General features: G+C 48.3%; 1 protein-coding gene across 1 annotated transcript in view; it reads left to right on the top strand.

Moving 5' to 3' along the window:
• TBC1D22A (TBC1 domain family member 22A) overlaps positions 1-18,903 on the top strand; it is a 407,894-nt gene that overhangs the window by 361,578 nt on the left and 27,413 nt on the right. The window contains exon 12 of the mRNA XM_007522464.3: positions 5,259-5,354. Coding sequence (XP_007522526.1) covers positions 5,259-5,354 — 96 coding nt within the window. The remainder of the gene's footprint in view (positions 1-5,258; positions 5,355-18,903) is intronic.

Consider the following 18,903-nt stretch of genomic DNA (forward strand, 5'->3'; position numbering starts at 1 on the left):
GTGAAAGAAGTAGAATAAAAATTACATACTGCTAATCCCATTTATGTAAAAACAATCTAGGAAATTTAAATCAATGTATAGAAACCAAAATTAGATGAGTGATTCATCTGGATGGAGGGCTGGGAGGGAGGATGGAGGAGGGAGGGCTATTCAAGAAGGGCACAGAGTCGGGCAGCGGGTTAAGCGCACGTGGCGCAAAGCACAAGGACCCCGGTTCAAGCCCCCGGCTCCCCACCTGCAGGGGAGTCGCTTCACAAGCAGAGAAGCAGGTCTGCAGGTGTCTGTCTTTCTCTCCCCCTCTCTGTCTTCCCCTCCTCTTTCCATTTCTCTCTGTCCTATACAACAACAACTACAACAATAAAATAATAAGGGCAACAAAAGAGTATAAATAAATAAATGAATATAAAAAATTTTTTAAAAAGAAGGGCACAAGGAAATATTGTAGGTGATGGTTATGTTCATTTTCCTTATTTTGACGGTGGTTTCACAGAGTGTGTGTGTGTATGTGCATGTGTGTGTGTGTGTATGTGCAGGTGTGTGTGTGTACGTGCAAACGCTTATGGCTTATGTGTTTGTAATCTCACAGGCTAAAAAGGTCTTTATTCCCTATCAGCATTATGATGAGGTTGAATGGAATGCTGTTATCTGAGGACCTTCTCTATAGGAGATTTGAATGACTTTATGTAGTGGGACTATGGAGGAGGATGGTGTAGTCAAGGGATCCAGAATTCACTTTGTTTACTGGACAGCAGCAAACATAGCTGGCATTGCATATTACACCATGAATCCTAGGTGCTATCCTAAATGTGTGCCCTGTTATTTTATTTTTAACTTTATGACATTTTAGAGGAAACTTCAGTACTCTAATGTCTTTCTCCCTTGCATTCTTCTCTCTCCCTCTCTCTCTGGAAAAACTACCTGGAGTGGTAATGAAACCCTGGCAATAAAAAAAAAAAAAAAAGAGCTTAAAACCAAGATTTTAGTTTAGGCACCCTGCTTTAGGATTTGTGTGTCTATCTCTGTGTTGTCTTGTTGGATTTTTTGTAAATTAAATGATGAAGAAAAATTAATAGTGTTCTACTCCAGAAAGCTAACCTAAACAAACTGGAAAGAATAGGTATCTTATCGCTCATATTCATTTATAACACAATTAAGGTACAAATCAATAAACAAAAATACGGTACCTAAGAAGACAAAAGAAAGACTCCAAATCTAATGAACCATGTGCTTATATCTAACAAGAAAGCCATGATTGAAGCAAGGCAATGATAAAAAGAAAGTTCGTTTAGCTTAGGGATAATAAAGATGCCACTCATTAACACTGTGGGACTTAAAGAAAGAATTTTAAAGCCTCAAATTCTTGCTGACATCAGAAAATTTAAAAAGCCAGGCATTATTGAACTAAGTATCTATTGTAAGTTACAAGAATAACTAAAATCATATGAGATAAGCAGAAGGCACTATACCTTTCTCTGTGTTAGAAAATACCCACACAAAAAGAGAAAGGCCAATGGAAGAAAAGAAATAACAGATAACAGTAGAACTTAATGGAAAATGGGTCAAAAGCTCTGAAGCTGAATTTAAAAAGTGATTATCTAGATGACTAATGAAATTAACAAGCTTTCAAGTGTGATCAATAACTTGAAGGAGGAAAAAAACACGAGAATGCTGTAAAGACTCTCATGGGATATTGCTACAAATACAGCAGATAGAGTCTCATGAATAAATTTGAGGACTTAGAAGACAAATTCCTAGAAAAATAAAATTATTCAAAAATTTGAAAAGACTGCATTATTTTATAAGCACAGAGAAATTAAATCAGGAATAAAACTGTTTCCATAGGGAAAACACTGGGCCCAAACTCACTTTGCAGATTTATTATTATTATTATTATCATTATCACTATCATCAGGGCACTGCTCAGATCTGGCTTATGATGGTATAGGGGATTGAACCTGGGACTTTGGAACCTCAGACATGAGAGTTTCTTTGCATAACCATTATGCCATCTCCCTTGCCCAAGTTATGTTTATTGAGCATTTGAAAGATCTTCCAGTCCTGTATGGAATCTGAAGTTGGAAAAAGAGAAGAAAAGATCTGAGCACATACTTAAATCAGACAAGACAGTTTGAGAAAAGAAAAGGCTCATATTAGAGATCAGCGCAGAAACCCTAAATGAAAGATTAGTAAGGAGGACCTAGCTTTGATAAAAATTACGTATCATATATTATGAACAAAGTGTGCTGACTCTGGAAAGGCCAGGCTGATAGGACTTGCAGAAAAGTATCATCAATGCAGTTCCCCGTGCCAGCATCTGATGGAGCTCTGCAGGGACATGTCCCAGTGAATTTGGAATAGGAGGCAGCTGTTACTTCACGTCCTACATGTCAGCTCTTCAAAAGGCCTAGCAGGTGGAAATGGTTTTATCATCTGGAGTAGCAAAAGCAAAGTGACAGGGGCTTGGCCCTGGAGCACATGCTTGAGCACAGACCTTATATTAGGCAAGGACTGTTGTTAAAATTCGGAGGTTCTAGCTGGCCAGGCTAGCTTCACGGGCGGGTAACAGAGACGACCAGAGACATACGGCTGGGCAGGGAAGCTGTATTTCTTTTTTCAGGAACAGCGATTTATAAACTAAACCAAACTAATCACCAAACAGAACTCTGCTGCCTCTTTCCCCCACGGCGGCACCAAGCACTCTCTCCAACTTTCCAACTCTGGAACTCTGGAACCCTCTTGGGGTTCCTTGGGGCGGGGCCAAGTGGGCCCATGAAATTAGCAGGACTGACCCAATTTTCTTGGCGGGGGAGAGCTAGAACAACCCAATGTAAAGCATACAACAAAGGACCTGTGTTCAAGTCCCCAGTCCCCACCATCAGGGGAGGCTCCACAGTTGTTGAAACAGTGTTGCAGGTCTTTTTATTTCCTTTCCTTTTCTTTTTCTTTTTTTTTAAAGATAATTATTTGCAAGACTATAAGTTAATAGGAGTGTATATTAACACCATTCCTTCCACCAAAGGTCTGTGTTCCATTTGGCGCATCTGGTTGAGTGCACATGTCACAGTACACAAGGACCTGGATTCAGGCCCCTGGTCCGCACCTGTAGGGGCAGAGCTTTGCAAGTGGTGAAGCAGTGCTACAGGTGTCTCTCTCCCTCTCTGTCACCCCCTCCCCTCTGGATTTCTGGCAGTCTCTATCCAATAAACAAAGATATTTTTAAAAATTAAAATAAATTCAAAAAATTAGCAAAGCGAGTTAGGAAGCTGAGACGAGACAACTTCTCCATGTGGGCTGTTCTTCTCAGCGTGTCTGTGTCCACAGTGACCTGAGATGCAGAGACACTTTGCCTCCACTCCTTGTCCTTGTCACCCTCGCCAGCATCCCCCATCCTGCTGCCAGTGCCTTTGTGAGGCAGAGCCCAGAGTCACCCCTGCACTCATTAACCGGCCCCTCCAGCAGCACCTCATGTACTTGGGGATCCCTCCCAGATCCTGGCCATTCATTTTATTTTTAAACATAGTTATATTCTTTTTAAAAATCTAATTTTTATTTTATTGGATAGAGACATGGAGAAATTGAGAGGAGAGGGGGAGAGAAAGAGAGACACTGTTAGCCTTACTTTACTGCCTTCTCCTCTGCAGGTAGGGGACCAGGGGCTTGAACCTGGCTCTTTGCCCATGATAATGTGTGTGCGCAACCAGATGTGTCATCGGCTGGCCCCTATGTGGCACTAGGGAGTGAACTCAGGGCCTCAAGCATGCACACTGCTGCTTAGCCATCTTTCCAGCCACCCCCCACCCATTTTTTTTCCTATTCTGTATTTTGAAAGGGAGAGGGAGGAATTTCAAAGCACCACTTCACCATCCATGGGGTCCCTTGGTGCTGTCCATGACGATCCCATGTGGTCCCAGGGATTGAACTAGGGTCTCACACTCATTGTAAGGCACCTGCTTTCCCCACCCTGTCAACTCCCCAGCCCTCAGATGCTTGTTTTAGATTCCGTAGACCTCAGAGTATATTTCAGTTACAAGCTATGGGGATGCCTGTCGGTACCCCAGAGTCCTCTCCCACAGCTCTTGTGGTATCTCTGCTTGGTTCCTGACTTACCCTGTCCACAGCACAACATAGAGCCCTCCCTGGCCTGCCTTCTTGCTGCCCAGAGCCACAAGTCAGTTGTCAGCATGTCTTCCAGGTGACGGAAGCTTCCAGTCTCTCAAAGGAAGCCACTGACGACAAGGCCTGAGGATTGGGCCACCCCAACCCCCAGTGATGACCCATGATGTCTCTTCTGTGGGTCTTCAAGTCAACAGTGTGTTGAAATTGTTCACCACTCCTCCATCTCCCATGAACCCCTGAGCATTCCCCTTCGTTCTGTTTCAGCTCACTTTAACCAGAGCCCGTCCCCAGCGTTCCAATACACATCATGTTACTTGCTGGGTGAACTGTTGCCAGAGGTGGCTCACGGCCATGGCACAACTGTGGAGGCAGCACCCCGAAAGTCCCCAGGTTAAAAAGAGGAGCAGTAATGTGTGCTTGAGTGCAGGCAGTGGCCATAGAAAGGGGTTCGTTCCTTTGGAAGGGTATGTGGACCTCAGAGAGGAGGGTTGAGCTGAACCCACTGAGTGGTCTTTGAGGAGGAGAAGGGAGGGAGGAAATGGTGGAGAGAGAAAGGAGGAAGGGGAGGCAGTAGAAGGGAAAGAAGGAGAATGGGAACGGGAAAAGGAGGAAGAAGAGGGGGAGAAGTGAGGAGGAGGAGGATTACGAGGTGAAGGAGAGGAGGCATCGGGGGTATCGGGGTGATGAGCAGAGATGTGAGGGCCCTGGCTCCAGGACTTAGAGGCTCTTTTACCCCAAGACTACCCTGAGTGTGAGGCAGGCCCAGTTGCACCTGTCCCACCGCTTCTGACTCCACAGCCCAGCCCGTGACTCCTCCCCTGGTGATGCTCACACGAGTCAGAGTCCGTGTGCTTTGTGCTGTGGGCATGGTGCTCCCTGTTTCTTTCCCTTTTCCTGTTATTTGCTGTTAGGACTGTACAACAAGAACAGTGACTGGTGCTTTTGGACTTGTAAATGCTTGGCCTGCTCCTCACATCTTCACATCCTGTTGACAGTCTGCTGGCACTGAAAGAGAAACTTGAATTTAGTCTAAGGAGCCCAGGATCTTGGATTAAGGCACTGAAATGGAGTGAGTCCACGCAGGCTTTGGACCTTTGCAGGGACACAGCCCACGTTCAATGTCTCCCCCTTGTCTTTTGCAGTCAGAACCGGAGGGCTTCTCTCGCTTCCACCTGTATGTCTGTGCTGCCTTTCTCGTGAGATGGAGGAAAGAAATACTAGAAGAAAGAGACTTTCAGGTAAGTAAAAATGTCTTATCAGAACTCGAGTTTGACATTCTGTAGGGAGAGAGGCCTATGCAGAGGTGTTCAGGGAGGCGTGTCCATTCATGAGGTCCAGCCGGGCGTGTTGGCTCTTAGGAAAGAGTGGGGTGGAGGGCAGTGGGCACAAGCTGTGATCTTTGTTTCTTTGTTTCACCAGCCACCATCCCTCCCAGCCCCACACACACAGCCTGCCAGGGCAGGTGTGTGGCTTCAGCACGTGACCCCTTAGGGAAGGCACTGACCACGTGATCATGTGGCCTGGTGCTCAGCCATTGGGCAGCTGTGATCCAGGCAATAGTTTAACATCGCTGAGCCAGTTTCCTCAGAGACCCTTCACCCACAGGTCAGAAACATTTTTTTTTATTTCATTGTGAATTTAGGTCTACTAACTTTTTATTATTATTATTATTTTTTTTTAATATTTATTTTATTTATTTATTCCCTTTTGTTGCCCTTGTTGTTTTATTGTTGTAGTTATTATTGTTGTTGTTGTTGGATAGGACAGAGAGAAATGGAGAGAGGAGGGGAAGACAGAGAGGAGGAGAGAAAGATAGACACCTGCAGACCTGCTTCACCGCCTGTGAAGTGACTCCCCTGTAGGTGGGGAGCCAGGCTTCGAACTGGGATCCTTATGCTGGTCCTTGTGCTTTGCGCCACCTGTGCTTAACCCGCTGCGCTACAGCCCGACTCCCTCTACTAAGTTTTAAAGGCATCTTTGATGCCTCAAGTCCAATCACAAACAAAACAAAGACAAATAAATAGGACTACATCCAACTGAAAAGCTTTCTGCATGGCCAAGGCACCACCATCCAAATAGAGAGACTTCTTATGAAATGGGAGGAGATCTTGTCATGCCATATGCCAGGAGCATTTGCTGAAGGCAGGTCTTGCCTGGCTCTGTGCTCAGTCTCGGAGCTCCTTGTGGTTCCAGCACCCGGCCCCCAGTACCACCCCAGGTGTTCTGTGCAACCTCCCAAGTTCCCTCTGGAGTAGTGCCTCTTCCTGGGTGGTCGCCTTGCAGACAGACTAAAGACTTCTGAGACTCTCCTGAGAGCCTAGAGGTGACCTTCGCTGACTCGCACCATCAGAAGCAAAAAGGCCCTCTCTTTCAGCCCCAGGCTTCTTTCATAAACAAGGTAATAATCAAGAATTTCAGATACAAAGAGATAGGTCTGGGTGGGAATCGGAACAAACAGTAGGGTGAATGATTAAAGATACTGAAAACATAGGGTATGATAAATGAATCTAAAGACAGCAGGTTAAACTCAGCATGCAAATGACTTCTGCATATTGTAGCCTCTCTCATATCCTAGGTTAAGATCAATTGTCCTGGGGTTTTGGCTGCCCTCAGGCCTGCTAACCCAGATGCATCTGAGGAATATTTAGATCACTTACTAGAGATAGAGTCTCTCAGGTACTGGCTTAGATAGTAAGCTTAAACTCAGGGACATCTGATATGAATGTTCCCCAACAATGGGTGATGCCTACTCATTGCTGGGGTGCTGGGTGGGCATAAGGACTGTGCCTGTGCTCACTCACTGACACATGGCCCCTGGGGGTGGGTTGTCCATGGCATGTGAACAGGACAGCTCCTCAGTGCTCAGGACTAGGGAGCCTCAAATCCTGCTGCTCCTTGGCCTTCAGGAGATGCTGGGCAGGGCAGGACCGGACCCCAAGGTTGTGGTGCTCATGACACAAGGACACTGTTTGACTTTATCCCTAGCCCCTGCTGTCTGCACCAGGGGTCCCTGTGCCAGCAAGGACAGACACTGGTGCAATTACCAGGCTTCCAGCCAGGCCATGGCTGCCCTCAGACTCTCACAGCCTCCAATCACTACCTGTAAAATGGTGAAATAGTCTGTTTGTGCTGGGGGGGAGGTCTCCAGGTGGCTGAAGTGGACATTTATTTGGAGGGAAAAGGGCCCAGTTCCCTGGGTTGACAGTGACCAGCTGTGATGGGACCCTAGCTGATGTTACTGATTCCCACACGCCAGTTATATGTGGGTTTCATGGGTTGGGAAAACTGGTTTCTGGAGTCCCTGGGCAGACACCCTTGTCCTCAGGTAGTGGTGGAGGAAGCCCAGGTGTGCCGTGCATGACATCATGCTGGGGCAGGCTCACTGCACCAGGAGTCATCCTGGAGTCCCAACTCTGGGCCCACCGCTGCCTGTGACATGGCCCCCCACCCGCCATGGTCCCTTTCTGCTTGGAAGGGAGATCCCAGTAAACAAGAATGACTCTGGCTCTAACCTCTTTGCCTGCTGCCCAGATGGAAACAGGGCTGCCAAAGCCTCTTCCCACAAGGTGGGTCAAGTCAGATGAGATGCCCTCCAGGCACAGGGAGCTCTGTGTGGCAGAGCAGGGTGGGCCCCCTTGGGAGGGAGGCAGAGCCAGGTCTGGGAGGGGCCCTGTGCAGAGGCTGTGCAAACTTAGCCCTGCCCCCACCCTCAGCTGGAAGCCCGAGACTGGATGTCAGACTGGTCCCACACTCTGCATCAGCTCCAGAAGAGAAGGATTTTTGTCAGCTGTTGGGCTGGAGCAACTGCCAGGTTGCATTTTTTTTTATTAATGTTTTAAATTTTTGCCTCCAGTGTTATCACTGGAGCTTGGCACCTGCACCACATAGCCACCATTCTGTAGCTGTTTTTTTTCCCCCCCCAGTTTTTTTTCTTTGGACAGGACAGAGAGAAGAGGGGAAGACAGAGCAGGAGAGAGAAAGACAGACACCTGCAGACCTGCTTCACCACCTGCTAAGTGACCCACCTGCAGGTGGGGAGCCAGAGGCTTGAGCTCGGATCCTCACGTGGGTCCTTGTGCTTTGGACTATGTGTGCTCGATCCACTGTGCCTCCACCCAGCCCCCTGCAAGGCTGCAATTTGAAGGTGTGACTTGGGCAGCTGGAATCAAACATTTTTCTGGCCTTTCAAGATCCTGCTCATGCCACCTGAGGTCAGCCAAAGCCAGGAGACTAGTGGGGTCAAGTGAGGACAAGCTCTGGGGTTGGGGGGAGCAGGGAGGAGCTGGAGGGCTGATCCTTCTCCCATCGTAGAATAAAGCCGGGCTCTGGTGTCATGAGGGTTGGAGGGGGAGCATGATGTGAGTGCCACAGTGTGTTGTGGAGAACTGAACTAAATGGGGAAGGAAATAGAAGAAAAAACAGAAATTAGAGAAAGAGCCTGTGGAGCCCTGGTGAGCACTGGGAATTGTGTTTGCAATTGTGACATTTTAGGAAAATGATTCTGCGTCCATGGAAGGCAGGCTGAATGACTGAGGCGCAAACCCGGGTCTCCAGCAATCGAACATATGCGGAAAAAAGCCTTTTCAAGCCCGCACTCTTTGAAGAGTTGTAATTTGCCCCTTGGGAAATAATGTGTTGCTTTAAGTCATTTCCATAGGAACAGAATCATTTTCTGAGGACAGAGTCTTCCAGAACGAAAGAACAGGGACTCTCCTAGTGTTAAATGTGGGACCCAGTGGTGCGGGTGCTGGGAGCGGGAGAAGCTGGGTTTAACTCCTGAACCCTGAGCCGGCAGTAAAATTGGGGTGCTGCCTCCCTTCTGGAGAAATTGGTGTTAGAAACTACCCTGTCCAGTTCTGCCCAGTCCCACTACCATGTCCAGTTTTGTTCATCTCCATAAACATTTGCAAGATCTGCTGGGCTGCAGTGCTCCTAGGTTCTCTGCAAGGAAGAAGGCCCCCTCTGGCGTGGACGTGCCCTCCTGGCCTGGGTCCTTGTGCCTGAGCTGTGTCATTTTCCTTGAGGCTTTCTGTCCCTTGCCAGGGACTTTCTCACATCAGAACATGGCAGGAGGCTTTCCTGTTCCCAGCTCTGTCTCCATGTCAGGAACTGAGCTTTGGATGGGCCCCTGCCACCAAGCCCCTGCCAACCATCAGGTCCGGAACCTCAACACCAGACATTAGGGCTGGGATGACACATGTGATTGCCATGGTGCTGTGGTGTCTGTCTGTATCTATCTCTATCTGTCTCTGACTCTCTCTCTCCCCTTCTCCTTGTCTGTGTTTGGAAAAGTCAGCCCAGTCTGGATAAGTGAAATGACATATGTATGAGACCCCCAGCAAGCCAAGCAAACAAACCCAGATACAGTGGGTCTTTGGGGTGGGGGTCACTCGCCTGTCCACAACCTCATATCCCCTGGGCTCGCCTGGCACACGACTTCCTCCCAGCCCTCTGTGGGCATGTCCTGATTGGCTGAGCCAGAAGTGCCCATGGGCTCTGTGGAGTTCCTGCTTGCTGTACCTGTCCTCTTCCTGTCAGGGACAATCTGAGCTGCAGGACTTGGTGTTACTGGAGTCTGGCTGATCTGTAAGCACAACTTACAGATTCTGCAAAATAGTTGAAAACAAGCCACCCTGAGAATCATTATCTCTATTACACACACACACACACACACACACACACACACACACACACATCCCTTCTCCTGACATCTTAGCTGAGGGGCCCAGGACACAAGATCCAGCTAAGCCCCCAGCAGCCTTGCCCTTCTGGTCTCTGGTTTTGTCACATCAGCCCTCTGTGTCCCCACGCCTCCTGGTCCGCAGCCTGATCCTTGTTGGGGAGGGAGTACTTGGTAAAGACACTCTGCCCTGTAGGCTGCTGAGAATGGACCCAGCAGTGTGGAGGCCAGTATGCTCTGTGAGTCAGGAAAACCCTCCATTGTCTTGAGAGGGAAGAGGGAAGGCCCCTTAGACTCACAAGAAGGTGGTCTCAGATTCACGTGGAGGTGGTCTTAGACTCACAAGGAGGTGGTCTTAGATTCAAGTGGAGGTGGTCTTGGACTCACGAGGAGGTGGTCTTAGTTCATAGTGTTTTGTCTTCAGTGTGGGAGAGTAATGAACTAGTTCATAGAGAAGCCAGTATGGATGTGTGAGTGAATTCATGTTTCTTCTCTGCGGAGACTCTGGAGTTCAGAGTCAATGAGTACTTCCCGCAAATGAATCCTGGCTGCCTGCTGCCGAGTGACCGACCTCGCAAGGAGAAAGGGCTTTCCTGTTGAGTGGGGATCTGTGAGTGGGGAACAGCCATGGGGAACCCCACTGCATCATAGCCACCCGCTCTGAGCTCCTGACTTGGAGGGAGCCTCTGCTCTTTGGGGAGGAGTAGAAAGGACCCTCCCAGTGCTGGGCTAGGCTCTTCCCAGTCTCCTCCAGCCACCCCCCACCCCCAGGTAACTGCTCAGTGCCCACACTGCTGATGTCCTGGCCATGTCAGCTGTTGTCAGTAATGGATCTGGTGTCCACTCCACTCCAGAGGCCTTGCTCTGGGCAGGCCCTGTACTCACTTTCCACCCAGGAGGGCCCAGTAGCTGGGGGGTAGGGGGATGATAGAACTGAGTGAGGAGTGGGACAGCAAAGACCCAGACTGATGAAGAGACCACCCAGGTGAGGGGGAGGAAGGTAGGCGGCAGCATCCCAGAGAAGGGAGCAGGTGAGGCCTTGCACACTCAACAAAGGGGGCAACTGGGTAAAGTTGGTTCTGGGAGTGTGAGGAGGTGGGGACAGGCTAGGGGTGGGAACAGAGTTGAGATGGGGTGGGTTGAGGGCAGGCAGGTGGTCACGGAAGCAGGAGGTGAGTCAGGGAGGACCGTCTCGGCGCCCTGGGCTCTCCTAAACTCTGGGCCTCATGTTGAGGGCAGGGACGTGACAGGGACTGGTGGTGTGTGGGGAGGAGGACCTGGATGCAGTGAACAGTGACTTTGGGGATGCAATGGACAGGAAGGCTAAGTGGGGAGTCTTGGGGGTCGGGCAGGGCAGGTCAGGAGAGGGTCTGCCCTAAGAGGCAAATGAGGGGGGACAACAACATGGAGGTATAGACTACCAAGCTTAAAGATGACACATTGGACAGACATGGCACCATTCCCAAGAGGGAGCCCCACCTTTGCAGGGGGAGATCCTGGACAGAGACCTACAGAACATGGATGATGCAAAGTGAGAGAATTCTTACATTCAGAGTCTCATCTGTGTATTCTTCCATCCATATATAAACTAGAACTTAAACCTTCATAAAACGCGTGGTGGGGGACAGCATAATGGTTATGCAAACAGGCTCTCATGTCTGAGACTCCGAGGTCCTGGGTTCAATCCCCCAGCCACCATAAGCCAGAGCTGAGCCGTGCACTGGTATTAATAAATAAATAACATGTCCTAAAACTGATAGAAGAAAATTGAATGAAGCTACTATAGGGAGAGACCCAAAGTGTATTTGATCAGGATGAGAATGAGGTGATTATTAATCTGAGTGGCATAAAGATAGGAATGGTTTAAGAGTCCTGGTTGAATTTGAATTGGACAGAGAATCTTGTTATCTTATAAGTGCTTGTGGAACATTTATAAAATTAATCATCTGACATATCCCAGGCCATAAAAAAATCAAAATTTGAAAAACAGGAATATGCAGGCTACATTCATTGAGCATAATCCTTTCAAACTATACTGTATGTTTCAAATATATACCATATATATGGGAATAATAAATTAACAATGTTGAAACTGAAAAATGCAGCGTTTGGTAACTTAAGAGTCTTCTTAAAAATATGTGGGTTGGGGCCAGGTAGTGGTGCACCTGGTTGAGCACACATATTACAGTGCGTAAGAACCCAGGTTCGAGCCCCTGGTCCCCACCTGCAGGGGGGAAGCTTCACAAGTGGTGAAGCAGTACTGCAGGTGTCTCTCTGTCTCTCTTCCTCTCTATTACCCCTTTCCCTCTCAATTTCTGACTGTCTCTGTCCAACAGATAAAGATTTTAAAAAATTTTTAAAAAATGTGGGTCAAGACAAAAGTGATTCTCTACCTAACAATGTACATGGTGGAGTGGCAGAGATAGCATAATCTATCTACAATATACTGTTCTACAATATACTGCCATGCCTGAAGTCTCAGGTTCAATCGCCTCTACCACCATAAATCAGAGCTGAACAATGCTCTGGTAAAGTGGGCTGGAGTGGAGTGAGGGATGGAGAAAAAAGAAAAATGTGTAGGCTGTGACCAGGGCTGAGCTTGTAAACAGATCAGTAGCCAGCCAAATGCTAGTATGCCTTAAAAAATGTTTAAGACAATAAACTGACCCTTTTACTCGAGCTACATATGGAAAAATTAAATCAACTTATGATGTAGACACTGAAATGACTAGTGAGTAAAGCAAAGAAGTGGTCCAGGAAACTGAGTAGCTAAATAGAAGAAGAAAGTCCCTATTCATGAGACATTTAAAATGTCAGTGAAATGGGCATGTCTTTAGTAGCAAGAATCAAGTTCAATGATAGGAATACTGCCCTCCTCCCCTGCTGCTAAAGAGAAACATACAGTCTTAGAGGGAATATGAAATGTCAAAGTTGCCTCAGGATGAGGTTACAAATGTAAACTGAAAGGATCTAATAATTTGAAGAGAAATTCTGACATTAGAAGTCTTTTTAAAACAATTATCTTTGTTTACTTATTGGATAGAGACAGCCAGACATCAAGAGGGAAGGGGGTGATAGAAAGGAAGAGAGACAGAGAGACACCTGCAGCCCTGCATCACCACTTGTGAAGCTTTCCCCTTGCAGGTGGGGACCAGGGGCTTGAACCTGAGTCCTTGCACCTTGTAACATGTGCGCTCCACCAGGTACGCTACCATCCGGCCCCACATTATCAGAAGTCTTTATTCTGAATATGATTCGATGGCTAGAAAAATGTCCCAGTGGTGAATTCCAAAGCCCCTTTGCTGTCCTGCTTACCTATCTCTCGAATGAACTGGAAACACAGTGCTCTGCTTTCCAGAGCTAATCACAGAGACACTTGCTTCATGTCAACTTTAATTATTGGTGATTTCTTGTCTGTAGTATCACATCTCTCCATGTGGCAAGACATCTGCATGTATAAAACACCATGAGCTCAGAGACACCCTCTGCCTGGCGCAGCAAACCCCCTGCTCAGTATCTGATCCAAAAAGACACAAATAGAAACCTCTTTTAGATAAAGGATTTACTTACTGATACAAAATAGCACCTTAACAATGAAATTAGAATCCCTTGCAGTTAATAGACATACTCGTAAGGAAGCATCAGAAAATTGGAGTTCATTAATATAGTGAATTAAAGCATTCCCATAAGGTGCATCTTACCACAGGAGCTATGAGTTGGTTTATGATGCATGTATCCCTTTTCTGTTCAGGAGAGCCCACTGTAGACAGCCTTATTAGAAGGGCTCACTGTGACAAGGTGACACTGTGGCATATGTGGCAGGGCTAGTGAGGCCCTTAGGAAGAGGAGGAGGAGGAAGAAGAGGAGGAGGAAGAAGAGGAGAGAGAGAATCTATGTATGTAGGGGGATCTAGGCTTGGCCTCCCGTTCCTTCCCCGGGGGCCTCAGAGCAGACCCTCCCTCTGTCAATAGACATGGTACTAATTCTTTTTTTTTTTTTTAATTTTTTATTTAAGAAAGGATTAGTGAACAAAAGCATAAGGTAGGAGGGGTACAACTCCACACAATTTCCAACACCCAATCCCCATAACCCACCCCCTCCCATGGTAGCTTTCCCATTCTCTATCCCTCTGGGAGCATGGACCCAGGGTCGTTGAGGGTTGCAGAAGGTAGAAGGTCTGGCTTCTGTAATTGCTTCCCCGCTGAACATGGGCGTTGACTGGTCGGACATGGTACTAATTCTACCCAAAGAAGTCTACTAGAGACCCAAAGACCAAGATTTTTACTAGAGATGGTTCATGGAGGCCCCCTCTGCCCACCCAGCTTTCAGATCCCAGAAGGAAAGAAACTTTCCCCACCGTGGTTTGAAGCATTCCCAGCAGGCAGGCTCAGAGATGCAGCTTTTCACACAAGGAACGTCTCAAAATCCAACCTCCAGTTCGAGCTAGGGTGAGCTGTGTGGTTAGACCTCTAGAATCCAGTAACAGTTCTTGCATTCTGTGGCTTCCTAAGGCACTAATCCCATGGTCTTTGAAGAGATTCAGTAGTGATTCCTGCGTATAATAGGAAGAAAACAACAACTCTAAATAAAGTAGCAGGGAAAGAATGCATATCTTTTTTTGTTTAATTCTTTATGGGGGAATTAATGTTTTACATTTGACAGTAAATACAATAGTTTGTACATGCATAACATTCCCCAGTTTTCCATATAACAATATAAACCCCACTAGGTCCTCTGTCATCCTTCTTGGACTCCACCCACACACCCCAGAATCTTTTACTTTGGTGCAATATGCCAATTCTAGTTCAGGTTCTACTTGTGTTTTCTCTTCTGATCTTGTTTTTCAACTTCTGCCAGAGAGTGAGATCATCCCATATTCATCCTTCTGTTTCTGACTTATTTCACTTAACATGAATTGTTCAAGCTCCATCCAAGATCGGCTGAAAACAGTGAAGTCACCATTTTTAATAGCTGAGTAGTATTCCAGTGTGTATATACACCACAACTTGCTCAGCCACTCATCTGCTTTTGGACACCTGGGTTGCTTCCAGGTTTTGGCTACTACAAATTGTGCTACTGATAACATATGTGTACACAGATCTTTTTGGATGGGTGTGTTGGGTTCCTTAGGATATATCCCCAGGAGAGGAATTGCAGGATCTTAGGGTAGGTCCATTTCTAGCCTTCTGAGAGTTCTCCAGACTGCTCTCCACAGAGGCTGGACCAATGTACATTCCTACCAGCAGTGCAGGAGGGTTCCTTTGACCCCACAACCTCTCTAGCATTTGCTGCTGTTACCTTTTCTGATGTATGACATTCTCACAGGAGTGAAGTGGTTTCTCATTGTTGTCTTTTTTGAAGAATGCGTATCTTTGGCTGCGTATCTCTCACCAACATGGATACCCTCAGGGCATCCATCTGAGCCCACTCAACTAGAGATTTTAGTGAGCACTGGAACAGCTGTTTGCCCCAATGACATCTGCTGATTCCCACTTAGGGGCCCCCTCCCACAGTGTAAACAGCCCACCCCTCTGCCACGTCCCTTTCCACTTCCCCGACCTGTAAATACTCAGACTGCCTCTGCTGTGCTAAGTGTCCTTCCAGGGGTTAATGATCTGCACGTGTTTGTATGCTAGCCTGTATTCACGGGAAGTAGCAAATGTCATGAAATGCCAAGGTAAAGATCAATTGTCTCTTTCTTTATCATTCCAAGACAAAATTGGGTCAATTGAAAACTAATCTTTAAGTGGATTATTCTACCTTTGTGTGCTCTTGTGGGCTGGTATACATGTTCAGATGCAGGGTTTGTGCATTAGTCTGCGGTATGGGTGTGATGGGGTTCAGGGTTTGTGTGTCCATGTGGGGTACTAGCTTCTTTAACCTTCCTAAGCCAGAGCTGGGAGCCCACACACTCTAAGGCAAAAGGAACACCACACGGCCCTGAGCAGGCAACAGGTGAGTGTTGGGTTCACTCCCACAGATAAGGCAGCTGGAAGACGGTTCTGCCTGGGCAGGGGGCAATGGGGATGACTGGGCTGAGCTAAGCTGCTGTCATCAGGCAGATCTACAAGGTAGACAGGAAGCTGCAGGTGCATGAATGAAAGCAGGGAGCGGGGAAAGGACACCTGAGACTGAGCATGGTGTGGAGCAAAGGCATTAACAACAGCAGCTCTCCTGGGATGAAACTGGAGGTGGGGGTGGGGGGAGCAGGCCCCCTGCAGGAGGAGGTCCCAGTGCAGCTGGGCAGGGACTGGCCATGCCTGGCCTCTGGCAGTTTGGCAGGGTGGAAACCTCGGAGGCAGACCAGGGCAGGTGCCGTCCCAGACTCCTCCCTCCTGCAGGCGGCAAAGCTGCCTTCCTGAGTGTCTTCTGAGCACTGCTGGATCTTTCCAGATCCTCAGGGAAGTGATGGCTGAAACATGTAGGCTGACCATAGAAAGGGTAGCAGAGTTTGCCAGATAAGGCGGTGATCAGTTCTAGAAAGATCCTGTCCCCTTTAGGTTTTCATACTTGGGAATGAGCCCTCCAGATCCACTTAGACCACTCACTAGGATAATGGCTGAAGGTTCAAGTCCTTCCGGACTGAAGGGGGAAGCACACTGCAAAGTCTGACCTTGGTATTCTTACGGAATCACTGAGGACAACGGAGAAATGGGACCATGAGGAAGAGGAGAAGGCTTGTGGATGAGGCTCTGGGGTTTTAAGCGAGGACCTTTAAGTCTGAGAAAAGAAACTTACAGAGTTTTCTCTGGCTCAGTTAAAGCACGAGAAACCTAGGCTGGGCTGGGGAGACAGCATAATGGTTATGCAAGGGACTCTTATGCCTTAGCCTCTGAAGTCCTGGGTTTAATCTCCAGCACCACCATATACCAGAGATGAGTAGTGTTCTGAGAGAGAGAGAGAGAGAGAAAGAGAAAGAGAGAGAGAAAGAGAGAGAGAGAGAGAGAGAGAGTCCCAGGCTGTCCTGAAGAGAAACTTCCTCTCGTCTCCTTGAAGTGGCAGCCAAGGACATAAGTAGTGGCTCTGTCAGATTCTGGTGAGGTCACCGGCCTGTCCTCTTAGCGCAGGGGAAGGGGGTGGGTATGTGTTTCAGCAGGCTTGTTCCCCAGAAGGGGAGACCTAAATACTGGTGCTTACTAGTGTCCAGACCATGTGTCATGACCATGCTCAGAGGGGGACCCTCTGCTGTGCCAGAGAGCAGCAGAGAACTGGGGTGGACAGTGACACCTGCCACCCATTTCTGTCCTCTCCAAGGTGCAAATGCATCTCTGCCACTGAGGCAGGACTGGGGTGTCTGCTGAGTGCTCGCGGCCGACTCAGCTGTTCATCTCTCTGCACCTGGCGGGAGACACTCTCCCTGTTTGTCTAGAAGTCTGTCTGTCTGTCAGCTGGGTACCTTTTTGCTGCACCTTTGTGAGTTCTGACCGTGTAGTGCCAGTGCCAGGGGGTGACTGGTGTGTGCCAGGGGAAGTTCTACCAAGTACAGGTGCAGGATACACACAGGCCTGGTAGCAGAACACCCTTCCCAGGAAGGGTCCTTTCTTCTTCTTCTAGCGTTTGCCCTTCTTCCGTAGCCAGTCAACAGCAAAGCTGTCAGGAGCTGCTTGTTGCTGGCTTTGAAAGTGACTGGGATCCATGTGGATTCAGTCGGCTAGGAAGGATCGTCAGTTTCCCCAATGAATGGGTACTCACGGGATGCACCACGAGGTCGATCCAATGCAACCCAGGAAGTGTGCTCACATGTGGTCTTTGGCCTCGAGGCAGCTCCATCAAGAGCAGGGTGGCCCTCCGCCTCTGCAGGCTCAGTGGGTCTCAGAGACGCCATCCATGGTCCCAGAAAAGAGAGCCGTAGCAACGAGGAGAGCTCTGGAGTATCACAACTATCTGATCCTCTTGTGCAGATGTGCTGACAGTTCTCAGAGTCGCTGAAAGGCTGAGCAAGCTTGTGAAGAGAGGGACAGTTCACAGCCATTGTGGCTTCACACACATTGCTCACACGCGCACGTACGCGCGCACACACACACACACACACCACAAGAACACACGCAGTGCACGCACAGTGTGCAAGGAAGAGGCCCACGGGCAACATACACAGGACATTCACACACTTGCCCTCAGCATCTCTTAGGTGGCAAGGCAGGAGAAACGACTTCTCTGGAAAACAAACGCTTTGTCTTTGCAAATGGGGAGTTCTCTCTCTCTCCCTCTCCCTCTCCCCCCCTCAAATCTTTATTTATGGGATAGAGACAGCCAGAAATTGAGAGGGAAGGAGGTGATAGGAAGGGAAGGAGACAGAGAGACACCTGCAACACGGCTTCACCACTTTCGAAGCTTTCCCCCTGCAGGTGGGGAATGGGGCCTCGAACCTGGGTCCTTGCACATTGTAACATGTGCTCTCAACCCGGCCCCTGCAAATTTGGAATTCTTGCTTTAAATAGTCATCAAGAAAACTGCGCCTTGGCTGCGTGGAGAATCTGTTTGGTCTTCTACACAGTGACCTCTGGCATGCTCATTATGGCAGCAAGTCTGCTTTTTCACAGCACGGCCAGGCTGATCAAGAAGGTGGCACCACTAGTGTTTGGGCATCGGGCACCTCGGCCTCACTTAAGTGCAGTGTCGAGGCACCTTTTCTGCACTGTAGGAGGGGCTGTGTGATGGGGAGAGGCGCCGTCTAGGTGTCCACCTCAAAGCTAAGTGTCCGTGTGGCTTCTCTTTGGGACAGATGGACTTTCATCCCTGAGCTGTGCTGGCTTGGATTTTAAATCACTCCTAAATTAAGGAATCCTGACCTCTTCATTCCCTCCCTTTCCCACCCTGCCACCCCTCCAGCCTTTCTATGTATCCCCACCCCTTCCTGTGCCCAGGTGGGAGCACAGTTGTGTGGTGGTTTGTGGAGTGGTGTGGGGAGCTGGTGGCTCCTGCCCTGTCACCAGGCTCTGCCCATCCTGACACAGCCCCTCCGTGGCACTGCCCTCCTACCGTGGGCTATCTGCTATGGTCATTTTCCCTTGAAGGGCCAGGCTCACCAGGCAACCTTTGAAGACAAGAAATGAAAGTCTGCACAAGGCTGCAGAAAATCGATTTTGTCCCACAACTGTTCTTAGACA

The sequence above is a fragment of the Erinaceus europaeus genome, chromosome 4, assembly GCF_950295315.1.
Source record: "Erinaceus europaeus chromosome 4, mEriEur2.1, whole genome shotgun sequence".
Lineage (NCBI taxonomy): Eukaryota > Metazoa > Chordata > Mammalia > Eulipotyphla > Erinaceidae > Erinaceus > Erinaceus europaeus.